At 45.4% G+C, this 19,099-nt stretch overlaps 1 protein-coding gene across 1 annotated transcript in view; it reads left to right on the top strand.

Moving 5' to 3' along the window:
• Adam12 (ADAM metallopeptidase domain 12) overlaps window positions 1-19,099 on the top strand; it is a 315,786-nt gene that overhangs the window by 191,999 nt on the left and 104,688 nt on the right. The window contains exon 4 of the mRNA XM_036197894.1: window positions 4,850-4,928. Within this exon, the coding sequence (XP_036053787.1) occupies window positions 4,850-4,928 (79 nt within the window). The remainder of the gene's footprint in view (window positions 1-4,849; window positions 4,929-19,099) is intronic.

Raw genomic sequence — 19,099 nt, 5'->3', positions numbered from 1 at the left:
GCAGCCTTTCTGTTTCCTTCCTTCCCGTCAAAATCTTTTCCATATCACTGTCAGAGTGGAGGAGTATCCCAAAGCTGCCATCAGCCCAGGTCACCACTGTGTGTCATGGCTTCTGTTGTAGGGAAGAAACTGCATGCTCCACCACATTCACTAAGCCCAGACTCCCAGCCTGTTGTCTCTGTATTCTGTGCCTTTCAGTATGTGGCCTCTCCAGCTGGAATGTCCTCTGTATCTGCTTTTCTCCACATTTGTTCAAAGCTAGCTGGTTCTTTCCCATCACCTTTCCCAATCCTCCTGGGTATACCACCTGGGGCTAGCTGCAGGCTTGGATATAGTTCCCTGACCCCAGGCAGAGCTCTAGGTGTGTCTCATACAGCTGTGGCCACTCTGAATCTATTCTTCCCAGATGAAAAAGCCCATGCTCTGCCTTACCTCCAGGATCCAGCACAATAATTAGCAGCTACATGAGAGCATTATGTAGGTATCACTAATAACAGCAAAGCAAATGGGAACCAGCAACATCCGCTCCTGGCATGGTTAAGATGCATTTCATTGTCTGGTGTCAAGGGGAAGAGAATGCCTTGTTAGGTCAGCTAATCTAATAAGCAGAGGAAAGGAATGTTCTCATGAAATTATGCATCCATCTTATGCTCCCATTTGCTGATGGAGAGCCATCTAATTTGATTTTTCTCTTTGGATAGAAGTACAAGATCGTTGCTATCATATTTCCAATACACCCATTGTCCATCTGCCCCTCTTGATTTTCTCCAGGGGTCTTTGACTTCCAGCCACTTTTAAATTAGATATACATTGTAGAACACTCCAATCTAGCATCAAATGTACTGGGGAGGGAAGTGGGATGTGATTCACCCTGGAGGGAGAGGGTCCTGCACGTAAAGGGATGGAGCTGCTGTGCTGTCCTCAGATTGACTCTTGCATGTGTGCATTTATCCCTTATTCTGCTCAGGACACATTTCCCCACTGTTTCATATGGTCCCTGCCGCATGTGCTCAGCAGATATCACTGGACCAGCTTGGAAAGTCTGGTGGCACCACAGGCACAAGAGCACTAACTGTGGAGCTCAGTAGTTAAAAGCATTTGTTGTTTTTGCAGAAGACCAGGGTTCAGTTCCTAGCACCCACATGTTGCCTTACAACCATCCATCCCTCCACTTCCAGGGAATTTGATGGCATCTTCTGACATCTGCAGGCATGCATGTGATGCACAGACATACATGCAAGAAAACCATTCATACACATAAAATAAAAATAAATAGCCTTTTTTTAAGTACAAACTTAAGTGCTACCTGAACTCCCCTGTATCTCTGGGTTTGGGAAGGTTTTTTTGGTGGTGGTGGTGGTGGTGGTGGTGGTTTTATTTTGTTTTTAAATTGAGATAAAAAAACAACAACAACAACAGTGTCTAGCGCTAGAGCTGAGTTTGGTAACATCATGTCTGTTCTCTCAGAAACTGAACCAGGATCTGGAGTTCAAAGCTAGGCTGGATCTCTATCAAGAGACAGAAAACAAATAAATGAACAAAAATAATAGCAGACACCCCCTCCAGCTGGCTACTACAAAGGTTTGAGTGAGGTGCCACCGGCAAAACAGAAGCCTGACTCAAAGGAAGTGTTCAACAGATGGAGAGCACTACAGAGATCCACAACTCATCAAAATGCAGAGTTGTGGAGCCCAGTCCAATGGCCATGTCTACAAAACACTCCCAGACCTCAGGCTCCTGTAACCGTGGGAGGACAGAGTGTACAATCCAGAAGGGAGCAGGGAGTTTGCCATGAGATTGTGTCTCCTAGTGACGTCAGAAGCTCTACCCATGAAGTCTCACCAACATGACTGCTCAACATGAGCTGAGCAAGGATGACACCAATGAGCACACCAAAGCAGAGGTGTGGGGAGAGAGAAAGAGAAAGGTGGCCGCAACCCTATACAGATAACTGTGGGTGACTGAGGAAAGCTAGGAGCAGAAGAGGTGGTCCTCCCCTGGGAAGAGCACCCTAAATGGTTGTCCAATGCCAAACAACCAGCCCTGGTACATACAAGTAACATTATATGGAATGAACAGGTTATATTTAGAATATGTATACATATACATATACATATACATGTACATGTACATGTACATATACACATACACATACACATACACATACATATACATATACATATACATATACATATACATATATGAATGCAATAACAACTAGTGAGAAACAGAGACCATGAATTTGAAGGAGAGTGAGGGTGAGTATATAGGAAGGTTTGGGGGAAGGAAAGAGAGACGTTATAATTAAATTATAATCTCAAAATATTTTTAAAAAGGAAGTGCTCAGCAAAATTTTACTAGCTTGGGAAGGAGAAGGCTGTGTGCTGTGTGGGCAGTGTGCACCATTGGGAACACAATGGTGAATGAGCATCCCCTATGGCTTACATTCTGGAGAGCAAAGAGAGGCAAAGTGTAAACACATAAAATAAACCAAAGAGGAATGCTATACAGGAAACCAAAGGGCTCTGCAGTGGGGAATAGTGAAGGGACTGCTTCAGATTCCACATCAGAGGAGGGCCCCCTGGGAAGACAGCATTTACACTAAGAAGGGTGAGAAGAAGTCAGCCACTGACTAAGAACATTCCAGACTCAGGATATGGCAAATGCAAAAGGCCTCAGTGGAATGTTCTAGAACCATCCAGGGATGAGTGTCGGCCAGAGGAAGTATGAACCAGAGTATGGAGTCCGGAGTGCCACAGCTGCCTTGGCCGCCCACCCCAGGGCCTGCTCAGAGCCACGCGACTGGAAGAAGCAGACAGTGGTGACACTTCAGAACTCTCTGGAGCCCCAGGTGTGAATGTGGCTGTATTCTCTGTGATCTGAAAGACACTTCAGGGGCAATTAAAACTCCAAAATGCCTCTCATGAAGGCTTCCTGGTGCCCCATCCACCTGCCCTGCCTGCTCCCATTTGCTCTGCTCTGGACATGCCAGCAAGGCTACGATGCCCCTGGGAATGGGCCTGCCCAGGAGGCCTGGGCAGCTGGAAAGAAATGAGAGCTTTGGAGTGGGCTATTGAGACCCTGCTGTCACCAGAGAAGTCCTCTCAAATGTGTTGTTTAGTACTCTGGAGGCAAACAAATCTCTAGGAGCTCAGGAGACGCTATGTGTGGTTGTCAACTGGCTGTGGTTTAGATTTTGGTGCGCCCGTCTGAAATACTCATGAGTGAGTACATCATAGCTCAGACCCACGGCAATGGCCTAGCTGACTTAAAATAGGCATGCATGTTTCCTGAAAGTACTGATATCCATGTAAAACAGGGGTATTGCCCTCCGTTCTGAACTTGGCTGGAAGAACATTAAGGCAGAGTTGGGAAAAAGCCCTCCTCTCCTCTATTACATATCCAGCATCCCCACCTCCCCAAGTTGAGGAACTTACCGGGATGGATGCTGGCTGCAAACTCAGACAGAAGCAGCTGAAGCCAGAGGGACTTACTGGAGAGAAGAGATGCTACAGCACCCAGGCACTTGGACACCCCTCCTCTTTCCTTCATCACTGCAGGATAACAGGTTTGTCTACTTCCAGCATCCCCTCCAAGTGGAGGCCAGGCTGGAGGTAGCTCTGCAGCTACACCCTGAGTCTAGAAGTCCCACTGCCCCACCCCCATACCACCCTGGAGAACTGGTGGTATGAAGAGCAACAAGGCCATCCCCTCCACTGCACCTCCCGTGACTCAAAATTTGAAACCACTCTGGACTCCACTGCCCCAACAGATGACATCAGATTCTGTTTATGCCCTTTCTTGCCCTGTACAACCTGGCTTCCTGATTCCAGATCTTCAGGTAGCCTGTTGTGACTATCCTCTGCCTGGGAGTGCCTCCACCCCTGCCCACTCCTATGTGCTTCATTGCCTCACTGTGGTGTCCAGCTCCTGCTGCAAGGCCTTCTTGATGCTCTACCTCCTGCACGTTGGTTCACTGGAGTACAGCTCTCCTACTCTGAGACAGTCCCCTCTGTCACCTACCAGGCTGGTCTATTTGTCTTTGTGACCCAGCAATGAAAAACAGTACATAATAGGTACATAGGAAACCTTTCCTGCATTGCATGGAGCAGGATGAAATAGGGCACATAATCTCAGGCTGCAAAATTGTTGAAAACCTCTCTAGACTGTGCTCTGGCCTCAGTGAAGACCTGACGACTTTTGTAGTTTTAGTTGGGACACAAGGGCCTCTCCTGAATTTAGTGTATCTTGGAAATTCGGAATTTCAGTATGTCTAAATCATGTTTTTGTTCACACCTACATCACTTTTAACATTTCATCATCGTTTTAACCTCTCCTGAGACGTTTCTATATTGATAGCTAGGTTCTCTCACCTGTAAGGAAAACAGCTATGGATCCAAAACTGGTTTCCCAGAAGTGACTTTGCTACTGCTTCAAGTTTGTGGAGAAATGTGATATCTGGGGGTGGGTTTTCCCAACTTGGAAATCTGTCTGTACAACAGTATTAAAAGGTGGGATGTGGTGGGGTGGGTGGGTAATGGTGTGGGGAAGGTATGGTATGTGTGGGTGTATGGTGGGGGGAGGTCCATCCAGGTACATTGTGAATGCTACACTGTGCACCTGAGAGGAATGGGGTCAGAGGAGTGAAGGCACCACACGGGCAGCTCTTCAAAACGTGTGTTGCAGACTGTCCCCTACTTGGATCCCCCCAAAACCTGCCTGGAAACCTGAACAGGTGAAGCCCACTGGGAGCCTCACTGGGTTATTTCATTCTCACCCCTGAGATGCTCATAGCAGTGAATCCATGTGGCACCACACTCATCTTTTTATGTCCCTTCTGTTTCCACAGGGGACTCATCGCCAATGGCTTCATGGAGACCCATTATCTGCAAGATGGTACTGACGTCTCCTTCACTCGAAATTACACGGTAATTCCCGCATGTTTGGGCCAACAGGGCCCTGCACATGGAATTGGTGTTGATACCTGATAGCTATTTTTGTTTTTTTCTAAGCTAGTCACATCCCCAGATTCTTCATTTAGGCTCCAAGAATCCCTCAAATTTCAGTTCTCAGGAAGCTGAGGCAGGAGGATCACTGAGGTTAGCGTCTAGTATGGGCTACAGAGTGAATTCCAAGACAGCCTGGGCTATAAAATGAGACCTTCCCCCAAATAAAACCAAAAACAGCTTTTTTAGAAAGCCTTTTAGCCAGACATGGTGACAGTGACTTTTAACCCTGTGGTGGTATTGTGTTCCCCAAAATATTGTGTGTGCTAATAAACTTATCTGGGGTCAGAGACAGAACAACCACAATATTAAACATAGAGGTTAGGCAGTGGTAATACATACCTTTAATCCTAGCATTCCAGAGGCAGAAATCTACCTGGATCTCTGTGTGTTCAAGGATACAGCCAAACATGGTGACTCACGCCTTTAATCCCAAAGTGAGCCTTTAATCCAAAGGAGTGATGGTAGAAAACAGAAAGGTATATAAGGCGTGAAGACCAGAAACTAGAAGCATTTAGCTAGTTAAGCTTTTAAGCTTTGGAGCAGCAGTTCAGCTGAGATCCATTTGGATGATGACTCAAAAGCTTCCAGTCTGAGGAAACGGGACCAGCTGAGGAACTAGCAAGGTAAGGTAGCTGTGGCTTGTTCTGCTTCTCTGGTCTTCCAGCATTCACCCCAATAACTGGCTCAGGTTTGATTTTATTAATAAGAACTTTTAAAATTCATGCTACATAACCCCAGCACTTTGGTATGCAGATGCACATGAATCTCTGTGAGTTCAAGACTAGCCTGGTCTATATATCCAGAGCTACATAGTGTGTCTATGCCTAAATGAGAAATTGGAAGAGAAGGAGGAGGAAAGGAAAGAAGAAGAGGAGAAGAGGGAGGAAAAGGAGGAGGAGGAGTAGAAGGAGGAGGAGGGGGAGGAGGACGGGGAGAAGGGGGGGAGGAGGAAGAGGAGGAAGAGGAGGAGGAGGTTATTTTTATTCATCAGAAAGCTTGACCAGGGTTGGAGGTGGATTAGAAAGCCGTCCTGAAAGGCAGAGTTTTGCTGTGTTACACTTTGCAGCTCTATAAAGAAACGTAAAGGGAAAGTGACTTGCTGAACCCACCTTAGAGGAGTGCATAACATGTCCTTCTGCTGAGCTGCCACAATATGACATTTATCACCTCTTTGTCAGCTTTTTACTGCTTGAACTTTTGAGAGAGAGAGAGAGAGAGAGAGAGAGAGAGAGAGAGAGAGAGAGAGCGAGCGAGAGCGCACATGTGGCAGTCAGGGGACAATCTGGGGTAATTGGTTCCGTTCTATCATTTGGGTCCTGGGAATTGAACTCAGGCCATCAGACTTGGCAGAAAGCATCTCTACCCACTGAGCCATCTCAGGAGACTGATGATACTTGAGCTCTTATATGTATCTTTGACCTATGTTCCTTGTGTGCCCCTCTGGCACAGCCTTGTGTCTAAATTCCATGAGATCCCAAGAGGAGAGGACAAAGACAATGTCCTGTGAGGGGAGAATAGGTTACTATGTATAAAGAACTATGTGCATCTGAGTTTGTTTTTCAAAAGCAAGCTAGTGGAGTATCTCTTACCCTTAGGAGGAACCATCCATTCTCAGTGTGAGGCCTCCGGCATGCTCCTCATACCAACTTTGGGACTTGGCACTTAGGACTGGATGCTCCATGATCTGGGAACATAGTTCTACCACAGCTCTCCCAACCCTGAGAAAACATATAGAAATCCAAAACAAGACATAAGCACCTCCAATTTATTGTTAAAAGAAAAAATTCAAGCTTAAAGGTGATTCAGAAAAATCAGTCCAAGGGACATTAGCTGGGTAGTGGCTCCTACCTGTAAGCCAAGCACTTGGGACACAAGAGAATGACAGCAACTGTAAGGCCAGCCTGGGCTATATAGTGAGTTCCAGGCTAGCACAGGATATAGTGAGACCCTCTCTAAAATTAACAAAGTGGTATGTGGGAGTGGGAATGGCTAGAGCTTTGGCTCATGTGACCCCAAAGACTACTCAGGAGAGAGAGAGAGGATGAGTGTGTGTGTGTGTGTGTGTGTGTGTGTGTGTGTGTGTGTGTGTGTGTGTGGAGAGAAATCTTTCAATTCATGGCACATGGCAGATAATTCTTTACTGCTTCCTTAGGGTTGGGAGAGTTCTGCTGTCTTCTGCACAAGAAGAAGCTGTCCAGGGAAGCCGACTCTTAGGAGATTCTAATCACAGACATCCAATTCTCTCTTCTCTGCTATAGCACCCTACATTTATACTCATTTTCATTCTCATTTATATCCAGTCTCTCTCTCTCTCTCTCTCTCTCTCTCTCTCTCTCTCTCTCTCTCTCTCACACACACACACACACACACACACACACACACACACACGAAAGAAAAGAAAGATTGGACCCCATGCAGCCTTTCACATGTGTTATATGCACTGGAGATGTGTTGGCCCCTATCCAGATTCTGAATATAATCGTAAGGCTGGAAATTCCCAGTCAAGACATTGACCTCAAAGCTACTCCCAAACCAGGGAAGTCTGCCTGAGCCCAGGCTGGAGCCCAGGCTGCAGTGTTTCATAGGGAAGTTTCTACAGCCCAGATGTATGAGATGCCCATGCAAAGAGAAGAGAGGGTAAAATGCTCCCCAAGGCAAAAATCACAAGCCAGGCAGTGAACATCGGCACTGCTGTGGAGCACCCCTGGACCGTAGAAGGCGAGAGAGAAAAAGTTAGCCCTTCCCAAAAACACAGATGGAAGAAAAGCCAGAAGAGAAAAAGCAAAGAACAAAAGAGACCTAAGGGAAATTGCAGTGAGATTCATTTTCTGACGTAGGGAAGAAGCAGTGATCAGAGTGTCGTGGTGGGTTCCCAGGTGGAAGAAAGATAGGAATCTTGACAAAAATCTACCAGTCCCTAGAGAAGAACAGAAATATTCCAGGGTGACTTACAGAGAACCTGCAGAATGTCAAAGAGGATGTCTTAAAACGGCCTCAGACAGAGGAGTTTGTACATAAGGACAACTGAACCATCAGCAGATTTCTCATCAGTAGCAGTGGAGTAAAAACTGGGGAGAGAAGGGTAGTAACTGCCACCCTGGACTCCGTGCTGAAATGACTTTACAGAGCTAAGAACGCAACACGATGCTGATACAATGACGGGAGAGTTTACTACTCCTAGAAGAGCTCGGCGAGAAGGATGATGAATGCAAGGGTAGGATGTCAGAGGCAACAGCAAGCAAAACGATTGCACCAAGTCAACCTACTTAAAATAACAGTTGTAACAGGAGTGGCTGTTTGGGTGTTCTCAGACAAGACAGAGAAGTAGACTTGAAACAGTCTAAGTTTGTCTTGCACTAAAAATAATAGGCGTGCTGATTAACTTGGATAAACAAAATATGAGGCACCTGGCCGTTTTCAGAATAAACATCTAAAGAACAGAAAAACTGAATGGATGCTTCCAAATAAGAGACTATGCATGGAAATCTTATTTCAACCCAGTACAGGGCAGAATTAAGGGAAAAAGAAAGAGGGTAAAGAAAAGAAATAAGATCAAAATAACACATGGATCTCACTATACTGTGTGTAAATAGGCTGAATAAACTTGTCAAGACCTGTACCCCCATATATAAAAATGGAAAGAAAGCTTCTGAATGGGTAGATAAAGCTTAATCAATTAATCAATCAATAAGTAAAGCTGCTGCAGTTGTACTGACATCAGACAAGCTAGTGAAATGGAAAGATAGGGAGGGAGGGAGGGATGGAGGGAGAGAGGGATCAGTGACCAAGTGGTCATTATATAAAGATAAAAGGAACGGGTGGTGAGATCCTGTGGGGATAGCTCAGTTGAGTAAAGGCCTTTGTGGCCAAGACTAATGACTTCATTTTGATCCATAGAAGCCACTTGGCAGGAGTTGAGACCTGATTCCCTTGGTCTGACCTCTGACCTCTACATGCATGTGGTACATGCATGCACACATACATCATACACATACCACATGTGCACACACACAGAAATATTAAAAAGCAAAAGGCTACTGGGAAAGCATGCAACTGCTTATATTAGCAGGGCACTCTCAAAATATATAAAAAAAATTTTTTTTCGAAAAGACTATAACTTTTAAACCTACAGATTTGCCTACAGTTAATGCTTAAGCCCAAACTCCAAATCACAGGGTTTCTTAAAAATCCAAAAAAATCTATCCAAAATAGCCAAAACACTTCTTTTTACTTCTTAGTTTGGTCATTTAAAAACAACCCCCACAAACCAATAACCTTAGACTTCACAGTTTCTCCTCAAGAGAAAATTCTCTGAAATGAAGTTGACAGGACTCAATTCATCAAGCAAGACACTGAACATCTCCTTGATCACACATAGCCCAGGAGATTTGGAAAATGAGCAGAAACTAATGAAAAGGAACATACAAGAAAATACTGAGAAAGGGACCAGTTTAACCAAAACCTGTCCATTTGAAAAAAAAATTATAAATCATTAACAAAATGAATGAGAGAAAACATTGAAGATATACCTTTTATACAGAGAATATTTCAATCACAGTAAAGCTGTGAACAATACTGACCTTTATCTTTAAAATGCAGATTCTTGGGAGCTGGAGAGGTGGCTCAGTGGCTAAGACTGGTTGTTGCCTTTGCATAGGAACCAGCTTCTATTCCTGTTACCCATACAATGGCTAACAACCATCTGTGATTCTAGTTCCAGGGGGCTCTGACGCCCCCTTCTGGCCTCTGCAGGTATTGCATGCATGGTGTGCACAGACTCACCTACCAGCAAAATACCCACTAACAAAAAAATTTACAAGAATGAAAATACAAATTATTAGCATTAGTTAAGGTAAAAGAAAATTTCAAATATATGCAGAAATCAAATAAAGAATGGTACTATTATGGCTGGTCATAATGGCACATGTCAGTAATCCCAGCATTTAGGAGGTGGTGGCAGGAGGGGAGGGTTCTAGGCCAGCCTAGGCCACATAGAATCCAGCCTGGGGTACATGAGACCATGTCTCAAAACAACCAAAGCAAAATTATAGTGTTTTTAAAGTCTAGCCACAAAAGTTGCATCAGGCACAAATGATTTTGACAAGGGAATTATCCCTATAAATGACAAATGGTCCTGAGAATATTAGACAATTTGGACAAGAAGTGTTACCAAAATATAAAAAAGGCACTTGTGAAGTGGGTCTCATAGGCTAGTGTTGATTAGAAACACTGCTGTAAATGTCCTAACTAAGTTATCTCTACCTAGCACACAGTTTCCAAGCTCCTTTTGAGGAATGCATGATTGGCTGAATGTTTATAACTCTAACAGTATTGTTTATTACATCAGTAGCTTCAGATTAAGAGTACTATATTTCTCATCTTTTGTAATCTCCACTCTTTCTATTAATAAGGTTGTAATAGCTTGAATGGATGGGAATGTTTCTGATAGTCCTCACTGCTCCAATAGAACCTTCCATGGCCTCTTGTATGTAGCATTTCAAGAAATGACTCATCTGATCAACACAGTGTCTTCATCCACAAGTCATTAATCCTCCCATTCATTGGCTTGGGGTTGAATTCTAATGAATAAAATACATTCATCAACACATAAGCACTACTGGTTGCTATATTAGTTTAACCAGCAGAATGAGATTAAAGCATGCTAGCAAGTTTTATTTACCAGCTTTACCTCCACAAATTAGACTAAAAAGTTGGGGCATTTAAAAATAAAAAACAAATTCAAATGAGACTTTGAATATATTCATTACAATAAAGGGTATGTACAGATTACTATTTAACATTAACTTTGGAAGTCTGGTTCAATAAGGGAGGGATATTTGATATGTCTTCACAAATGGGTAAAGACAAGCAGGGATGTGTGAACCCTTTAATAATAAAGAGTTGTGGACCAGGGCATTGAAAGTTTGGGAGTCACAGAAGATGCTCATTATGGTCCAGGTCTGTGCCTTCCAAAGGGACACGGGGACCAAGTGAGAAATACTGGTAGATAGAAAACAAGACCTGCTCAGGGTAGGGAGTTGCTGTTGATGAAGTTTTCTTGGTAGAAACTGGCATGTAATGGCAAAAAGAACAGATAATGGAGGATCCAGAAGATATCTGGAAAGGGCTTTCCTTTCCACTTGGTCACAGACAGACAATGGGGTCCTCCCTGCCACCACAAGGAGCAGTTACTGGTGAGAAAGAAGAGGCAGAGAGAGCAACAAGCCTCAAGTTTATCTGTGTTGGATCTGAATGGGGCAGGAGGCACAGCAGTCAGTAGATAGTTGAGCATAGTTTTGTACAACAGGAAAAAGATCAGAGGCAGGACCTGAGGGCTAGCCTCAAATAGAAGCCCGGTGCTTGAGTTTGCAGCAAGCTAGCTAAGTCTACCATCTATATGTCAGTCTGTCTGTCCATCTTATTTAAAATATGTTTCAGACATACCACCTAAGCTATTTCCACAATATAAACTGTTATCCCAAAAGAGAAATAGCAAAGAAGGAGCCTATAAAGGCTGTGCCTCCAACCTCACAATGATAGAGGATGCTCTTCTAATGTACTGTTCTAGAATATGTAGGATGTGTATCCAGTTATAGCCTTATGCTCTGTTTCCATCTCCCTTATTAATCCCACACACACAGAGACATGCACACTAGGAAGGAGTGATATGTAAGAGTAAGAAAAATGTACAAATTTGAGATCATGTACTAGAGGGTCCAACATCTGCCAGTTCCTATTTGGATTTGGATCACAAAGCTAAAGGCTACAAATCCAGACCTCGTAGAAAATGGCTGGGATGGAAGGCCCCAGAACTTTAATAGTCACTACCTCTATGGGGCTCTGTGCTTCTCTGTGTTTTTGTTGGTGTGTTTTCTCCTTTCCTTCTCACTTTCCCAGGTGATAGGGTGGAAAGGTCCTTCCCCAGGATGAGTCCAAAGGCTGGAAAGGGATGACTGTGTAGAAATTCCTAGACGCTTCACTTCTGACCAGACCAGTGCCCTTCCAAAATAGACTGCCTCTTTCAAAAGCTGATGCCACAGTCAGTTTAATCTTCAACTGACTGGATGACTCTCCCTTTAGTAGGTGAAGCAACTAAAAGCGGGTGACCCCTTTCTCTCAGGCCTCTAGAAACAACAGTGCTTTCGTTTTCCTAACTAGAAAAGAAGGCTATCTCCCTTCTCGCCCATGGGTCGCCTTCCCCATTTCTGTTATGCACTCGTTACATCTCTCAATACCATGACCAAAGGCCTGACAAGAGACAAGAAACATTGTCTTGGCTCATGGTTTGCAGATACAGTCCACCATGGCCCAAAGCCAACAGCACCAGGAATGTGATGGGAGCCTGTGACTAAAACCCTTCATCTCTATACATCTTTGCAGAACAGGAAGCAGAGGGAGAGATCCTGCAGAAGTGTCCTTGCCCCAACCCCAACCCCAACCCTGCCCTGCCCCGCCCCGCCCCGCCATAGCCTCTAAGACTATGACTAGCGACTCACTTCCTCCAATTGGGCTCCACCTCCTAAAGGTTCCACAGCCTTCTGTTGGGGTGGCAGGGGTGGCGGGGGAAGCATCACCAGCTGGGGCACCAAATGTTCAAGCATGTGTCGGGAGGGGTCCATTCAAGTGGTAGTGCTCCGATCATGCCAGCCAAAGCATGTTATGCCCATGCTATGGCCAAGACACAAAGCCAAAGAGCTGGTTCCCTGTATAGAGCCCCAGCCTGTCCGCTGGGCCTTATACGGTCATTGGTGAGGAGTCAGATGCAGCCTGAGGAGTTTACAGTTGTTGACTCAGATGGGAAAACAAAGGGAAATTCGCTGACTCGTCTCCTTGCCCCTTATAATCAGCCCCCAGTGGGTCAGCCTGAATTGAAACTTGTATGTGGAGGGAGAACCACTTGGCTGGAGTGCTTATGTTGTTTTTAATATAACAACAATTAGGGTAAGCTGCTTGACTCGGAGCAGTGGCTGAGTTTAACTCTGGAATCAATCTCCGATGTCTCCTCTCCACGATGAAGTATTTGACTTTGTTCTTTGCTGGCTACATCTAAGGAATGATTATCTTTTATACTGTCACTTCTAATAAGGCCTGTGGGTGACCATAGGCATGCCATGTGGGCTATTCGCATTCCCTCAGAAGCCCTGGGGAGACTCAAGTAGCCAGCCAGGGCTCCCAGTGCCTGCAGTGTTTGGTAGAAATGCGTCTGTCTGTTGCACACATGTTGACTGACCAACTACTGGAGCCACACACTGTGCCCACCACTGAGAATATAGCAGGGATTAAATACAGGTGAGGAGACCCACAGGAAAGAAAGGAGACAGGCATGGGTCCAACCATATCTGTGCATAATATACTGAAGGAAAAGCCAACAGGGCCTGATCTGGTCTGAGGGCTCATGGGAGGCAGTAAGGAGGAAAGAGCATGTGGACCAAAGTTTAAAGCTGGAGGAGGCATATACCCAGGGCACTGTCACAGAGTTTACCCAGGGATGGGACATGTGCAAAAGGTTGTAATGGTCAGAGTGACTTGGAGACCAAAGTTGTTATAGAAGAATGTTAGAAGCCATTGAAATGTCCCTTTGAGGGTGTCATGGGCATGTTGGGGGCTCTGAGGGAATGAGAAGGGCTATGGCTGGACAAGGTAAGTGGTCCTTCTGGATGAGTTGCAAGTCAGGTAGATAGTTTCTGCTGTAAAGGCCAAGTATATAGAGATGGAGAGAAAGCAGGATGTCCAAACATTCATAGGAGGTCTACTCAAAAGAGATCCATGTATCAACTGTGTTCTCAGTGGGGGGAAAACTGTAGAAGTCTTTGCTGAGAAACATCGGGTAGGACCAGCCAACGTTAGCTTAGGATGGACCATCAAGGAAGTGGTGGAATGCAGTATCTCAATCAAAAGCACTGTTTGGAAGGCATCCTATCCATTTCCCTGGCAGCTGCTTCCTGTGAAACATGAGTGGCATCTTCAACATTTGATTTGGTTTAGTGTATTGGGCCAATGGGACATGGGGAATCATCCACAATCCACTGTAGCTAGAGGACATCTGAGAAGCAAGGATGATACTCTAAGGGAGAAAAAAGTCAGAGAATGTCCACAGGCCCTACATGCACCAGAGTGAACAAACACATCATCCCATTATAGAGACAATCGGGTGTACATCATCTTCTACACCCTGCACTCCATACGGGGCTATCTTCCAACAGTTCTGGTTGCCCTTATCTCTGGCAGCTGCCTGTTCTCTCCCCAGTGGAAGTCTTTAGCACTAACATATCCCCCAGTTTTGTCAACAAAGTGCAACCCCAGAAATGAAGAATGCAGAGTGAGGCAGCAGAAGCATCTCTAGAGGAACCTGAGTATGTGGCTGTGAGGCCCATCCTAGCCTAGCTCCAGGATGGAAGAGGACACAGCCCTTTCCTAAGGAAATATACAGGCTGACCACAAGCAACAAAATATGCCCAGGACAAGGACATTGTATGCTTACCAGTGGAGCTGCCAAGGCCATATACAGGCTGTGGTGGCCTTCCTACTCTGAAGATATCAGCATTAGTGGGAACTCTTGGAGATGGGCCTTCAGGCACAGTAGCTGTAGGCCTTAGGAGAGCAGCTCTGGCGTCACTCTGACTGGGTCCAAATCCCAGCTTGGCTGGAGTGCTTCACCAAACATGCAGTGTGCAGGTGAAGCACAGACATCAAGCCTACACGTAGTCAGGTATAGCTGGAGAGCTTCTCTCCAAGCCCCCACAGTCCCACAACCCATGTATAAAATAATCACTCAGACGCTTATATTACTTATAAACTGTATGGCCCTGGCAGGCTTCTTGTTATCTATTTCTTCTATCTTAAATTAACCCATTTCTATTAATCTATAACTTGTCATGTGGCTCGTGGCTTACCTGTACCTTACATCTCGCTTGTCATGGCGGTGGCTGGCAGCTCTCTCTACCTCTGCCTTTCACTTTCCAGACTTCTCTTCTCTGTTTGTCCCACCTATACTTCCTGCCTGGCTACTGGCCAATCAGTGTTTTATTTTAACCAATCAGAGCAACACATTTGACATACTTGAACATCCCACAGCATTCAGGCCTTTTGGAAAATCTACCAGCCATTATGGTGAGAGTCACTTATAACAGTCCTTTGCCATGCTGTGCCCTGGCACCCTCTGAAATTCTTAGATTTTGTGGTGGTTTGAAAGAAAATGGTCCCCAAAGGGAGTGGCACTAATGGGAACTGTGGCCTTGTTGGAAGAAGTGTGCCACTATGAAGGCTGACTTTGAGGTCTCATAGATGCTCAAGCCATACCCAGTGAGTCAGACCACTTCCTGTTGCTGTTGATCAAAATGTAGGACTCTCAGTTCCAGCACCATGTCTGCCTGCTCTCTACCATGCTTCCCACCATGATAACAGACTAAACCTCTGAAACTATAAACCATCCCAATGAAATGTTTTCCTTTATAAGAGCTGCCATGATCACGGTGTCTCTTCACAACAACAGAAGCCATAACTAAGACAGATCTTTATGGATAGATGAGAGAGCAGGCTGCAGCTGGAGTAGGTACACGAATGCTTCCGTAACTGGACTCTTGAGGCTTGTGAGTGTCCATCAAAAACTGCTATCCCTGAAGGTCTTCTACTCTGCCTGCCCCCATACCCCATTCCCTCCCAGTAGCTACACAAAACCCCTCACCACTTCTAAGAAGATATGGAGCTGGACCTTAGAGAGGAATGAGAGTGTGTAAGTCAAGGGTGCTCCTTTCTCTCTAGCAGGTCAGTTTCTCTCACCTGCCTCCATTTATTTATCCCACAAAAACACACTGAGCATGGGAAAACCATTGATGGGAAAATGCGTACAGCATAGTTGACTTAAGTACATGCTTATTTTGGTATTCATGAAAATGACTTACATCTTATAGAATACTTCCCCATGCTATGTTTCTTGGACCTAAAGCCCTAAGCAATAAGATCCATCCCATTTTATGAATTAAACACAGAGACTTGCAAGTCTGAACCCAAGACTTGCATCCCAGGTTGATCTGCGTGGCATCACAAGCAGACCCACAGTTTCTGGACTTGACTTATCTGGAGGTTGCAAAGAACACATGTGTGACTCCCTAGTCCTCTTGTGTAGATTCCAGCCCAGCCGGGTAATTGCAGTGACCCCTGAGGTTAGGTCACCAAGCATGGTTCTTTCAGAGCTGGGGAGCAGAAATAGCCCTGGGAGGATGGGTGTGCCCCACTGTCTTCTCAACAGTCCCATCCTGTGCCCACACACTCAGGGCTAAGCATGGGACGGACAGCTCTGCCAACACACAGGCTGCAAAGCCACCATTCCCTTTGCTGGAGGCATGTGCTCTTGTAGGAGTTTGATGTTCTGTATGAGAGAATAAAATCCTGACCTGATGAAATGTGGACTGACGTGAATGCATGCACACACACACACTCATACATATATTCATATTCTCATTCATTCTCTTTCTCTCTCTCTCTCTCTCTCTCTCTCTCTCTCTCTCTCTCTCTCTCTCTCTCTTTCTCTCTCTCTCATCTCTCTCTTATCTGCAGATTTTTCTCTACCTTTGGAAATGACTCCTTTCTTCTATGATCCCATGAGTGATGTCATGCTGAGGCCCTGCAGCAAAGTGTGGAGCGTAAGCTCCCATTGTAGGGGGAGATTTATTCTCAAAAGTTGAAGCTTGGGAGGGGGCAGGGCATACGTCTCTAGCAGTGAAGCATAGTAGGAAGCCTGCCTGGAGTGGAGAAGCCTGGGTTTGAGTTCCTGCCCTGCCATCAGCCACTCTGTGACCATTAATGACAACTTCACAATCATGACCTCAGTTTCCACATCCTTTGGGCAAGTAGTTAGCTAGAAAAGTAAGATTGGACTTAAATGGCCCCAAGCTTCCTTCCAGCTAAAAACATCTTGCCTTTAAGCATTGAATCAAAGGGATTCACCACGTTGCCTATGGCAGGGGTTGGCCCAAGCCCTTGGGAGCACATTGAAAACACCATTCTCTCAACATGCCCTCACAGACTCTGTCTGCTAGAAATCCTTTTAAATTGCAAGGTCGGGGCCCCTTTTGTTACCACTTCAGCATATAAAATCCCTTTCTTTCTAGTCCATGGAGAGATGGTAGCAGGGGTTTGATTTGACTTCCTGCAGGGCATGGAGTTGAGGGCTACCAATTTTCAGGTTCAAGAGTTGTTACTCCAGCTTCCTGTTACCCACCATTAGGTTTGATTGATAGTATTAAACAGAAGGAAAACGGTATTTTACTGGAGTGGGGAAATGCATTCGGTTAAATAATAAGTATATAAAATGCACAGTTAGAACTTTTGTGACAGGAGAGATGTAATTTTGTGGTTGTGCATGTTCAGGACTCTCTTCCACATGAGGTTTTGTTGGGAGAAGTAGAATGCATTGGATCAGCAGAACAAAGTAAAGTTGATGGTCATAGGAGGGCATGGGCTCATTCAGAACCATCTTTAGATTGGGAGGCCATGCAGTTTGGTGCTTTGGGGGCAATCAGAGAGAAGAGAGGGCTGAGGTCTGAGAAAGGCCGTACAGAGACAGTAGCCACAGATACCCAACAAGGGCCACTGTGGTAATACAGACGCAGGGCTCCCTAGATGGGATACAGATTTCTGAACACTGGCTGCTTGTTGTGTTCCCAGCTGTGTGCCACATCCAGAATCTCTGGGCCAATCTCATAAGCCCAGAAGATCTGATTGGTTCCTGCATATGAGATCATTACATAGGGACCACCTGACCTCAGACACCGGCACACATTGGCCTGTGGACCAGAGTGGGTTTTGCTGGTCTCTGATCATGGTACTACCTGTAAGGACCCCTTTGCCTCTGACCCTACCTTAGGAGTCAGAATCCAGTTTCCCAACCAATAATGTGCTACATTGAGGGACCAACTGTGTCTTTCTGAGTCATGAAATTATCCAGATGGTGACTCACAGCATCATCAAAATGAAATCATGTTCATTTGCATGTGGTGAGTCATGTTGAAAAAAAAAAAAAAAAACCTAAATTTCAGGAAATTGGAATTGTCTGGGAGAATCTGGTAACCGTGGTTTGCAGTTGAAGAGATTAATGCCTGTTAGGAGTGAGCAAGGGATTCTGGGAGCTGTCTAACTCAGGTACACTGAGAAGTAAGTTGTGAACTCCTGTGACAACTAGGATGCATTGGGTTTTTGACTTCAAGGAATGGTTTATGAACGCTAAACCCACTCCCCCTGCTCCATAAAAGCAATATTTCAAGTTATTGGACTGGAAATTAATTTGATACTAATTTGTTCTCGGCTCATGCTTTAATGGGCTTGTATTCCTGTATATTTAATTAGAACGTACACTTGGTAAATAATCCATTAACAACAGAGCCTCGAACGAGTTTCAAATTTCCAAAGTTGGTAATTATTGTCACCACTTGACTTTCCATCCCCTCTCCCCAAAGAAGGGAAACTCTGAGATGGATCTCAGAGGTCAGTGATCCTGGTCACCCGGGCATCCTAGACTCCAAGACCAGCTACTATCCCTTCCTATGGAGAGTCGCCTTCTGCTTTGACATGTCTGCAGGTCATAGAATCCCCCACCCCACCCTGTATCTCCTGGCTTGAGAAGGGACCAAGGTCCCCTGATGCCGAGATAATTCAGTCCAGTTACATGCACCCCCCATGATGAGCAAATTTTTACATGACTCCCGTGAGAGTTACAAAGAGAGGGGCGGGGGAAGGAGAGAGGGGGAATGGGAGAAGGGGAGGAGAAAAGGAGAGGTGGGGGTGGGAGGGGGGAGGCAGGCAGAGCCATTCAAAATCTACCCAGGGAGGCACACTGTCTCTCCTCCTTGATATTCTATTAGATATCCGATGTGGCTGGCTGAGCAGCTCCAGTCCCTTTCAGCCCCCCCAGGTTTCTTGGACTAAGCCACTGCTTATTGAAGGGGACAAGGAGACGTGGAGGAGAGACAGGTTACCAGGCACTCCACACACCTGTGTCTGAATTTCCTTCCCTCCTCCCTGGCTGTGAGCTCCCTCCATTACCCACTGCCTCTGCAGTTTTCCATCTTCAGGTAATTCCTTCTCCAGTCCTG

Source organism: Onychomys torridus, chromosome 1 (assembly GCF_903995425.1).
Source record: "Onychomys torridus chromosome 1, mOncTor1.1, whole genome shotgun sequence".
NCBI classification, from domain to species: Eukaryota; Metazoa; Chordata; class Mammalia; order Rodentia; family Cricetidae; genus Onychomys; species Onychomys torridus.
Note: the sequence above shows the minus strand (reverse complement) of the source record. Positions and strands in the feature narration are given on the sequence as shown.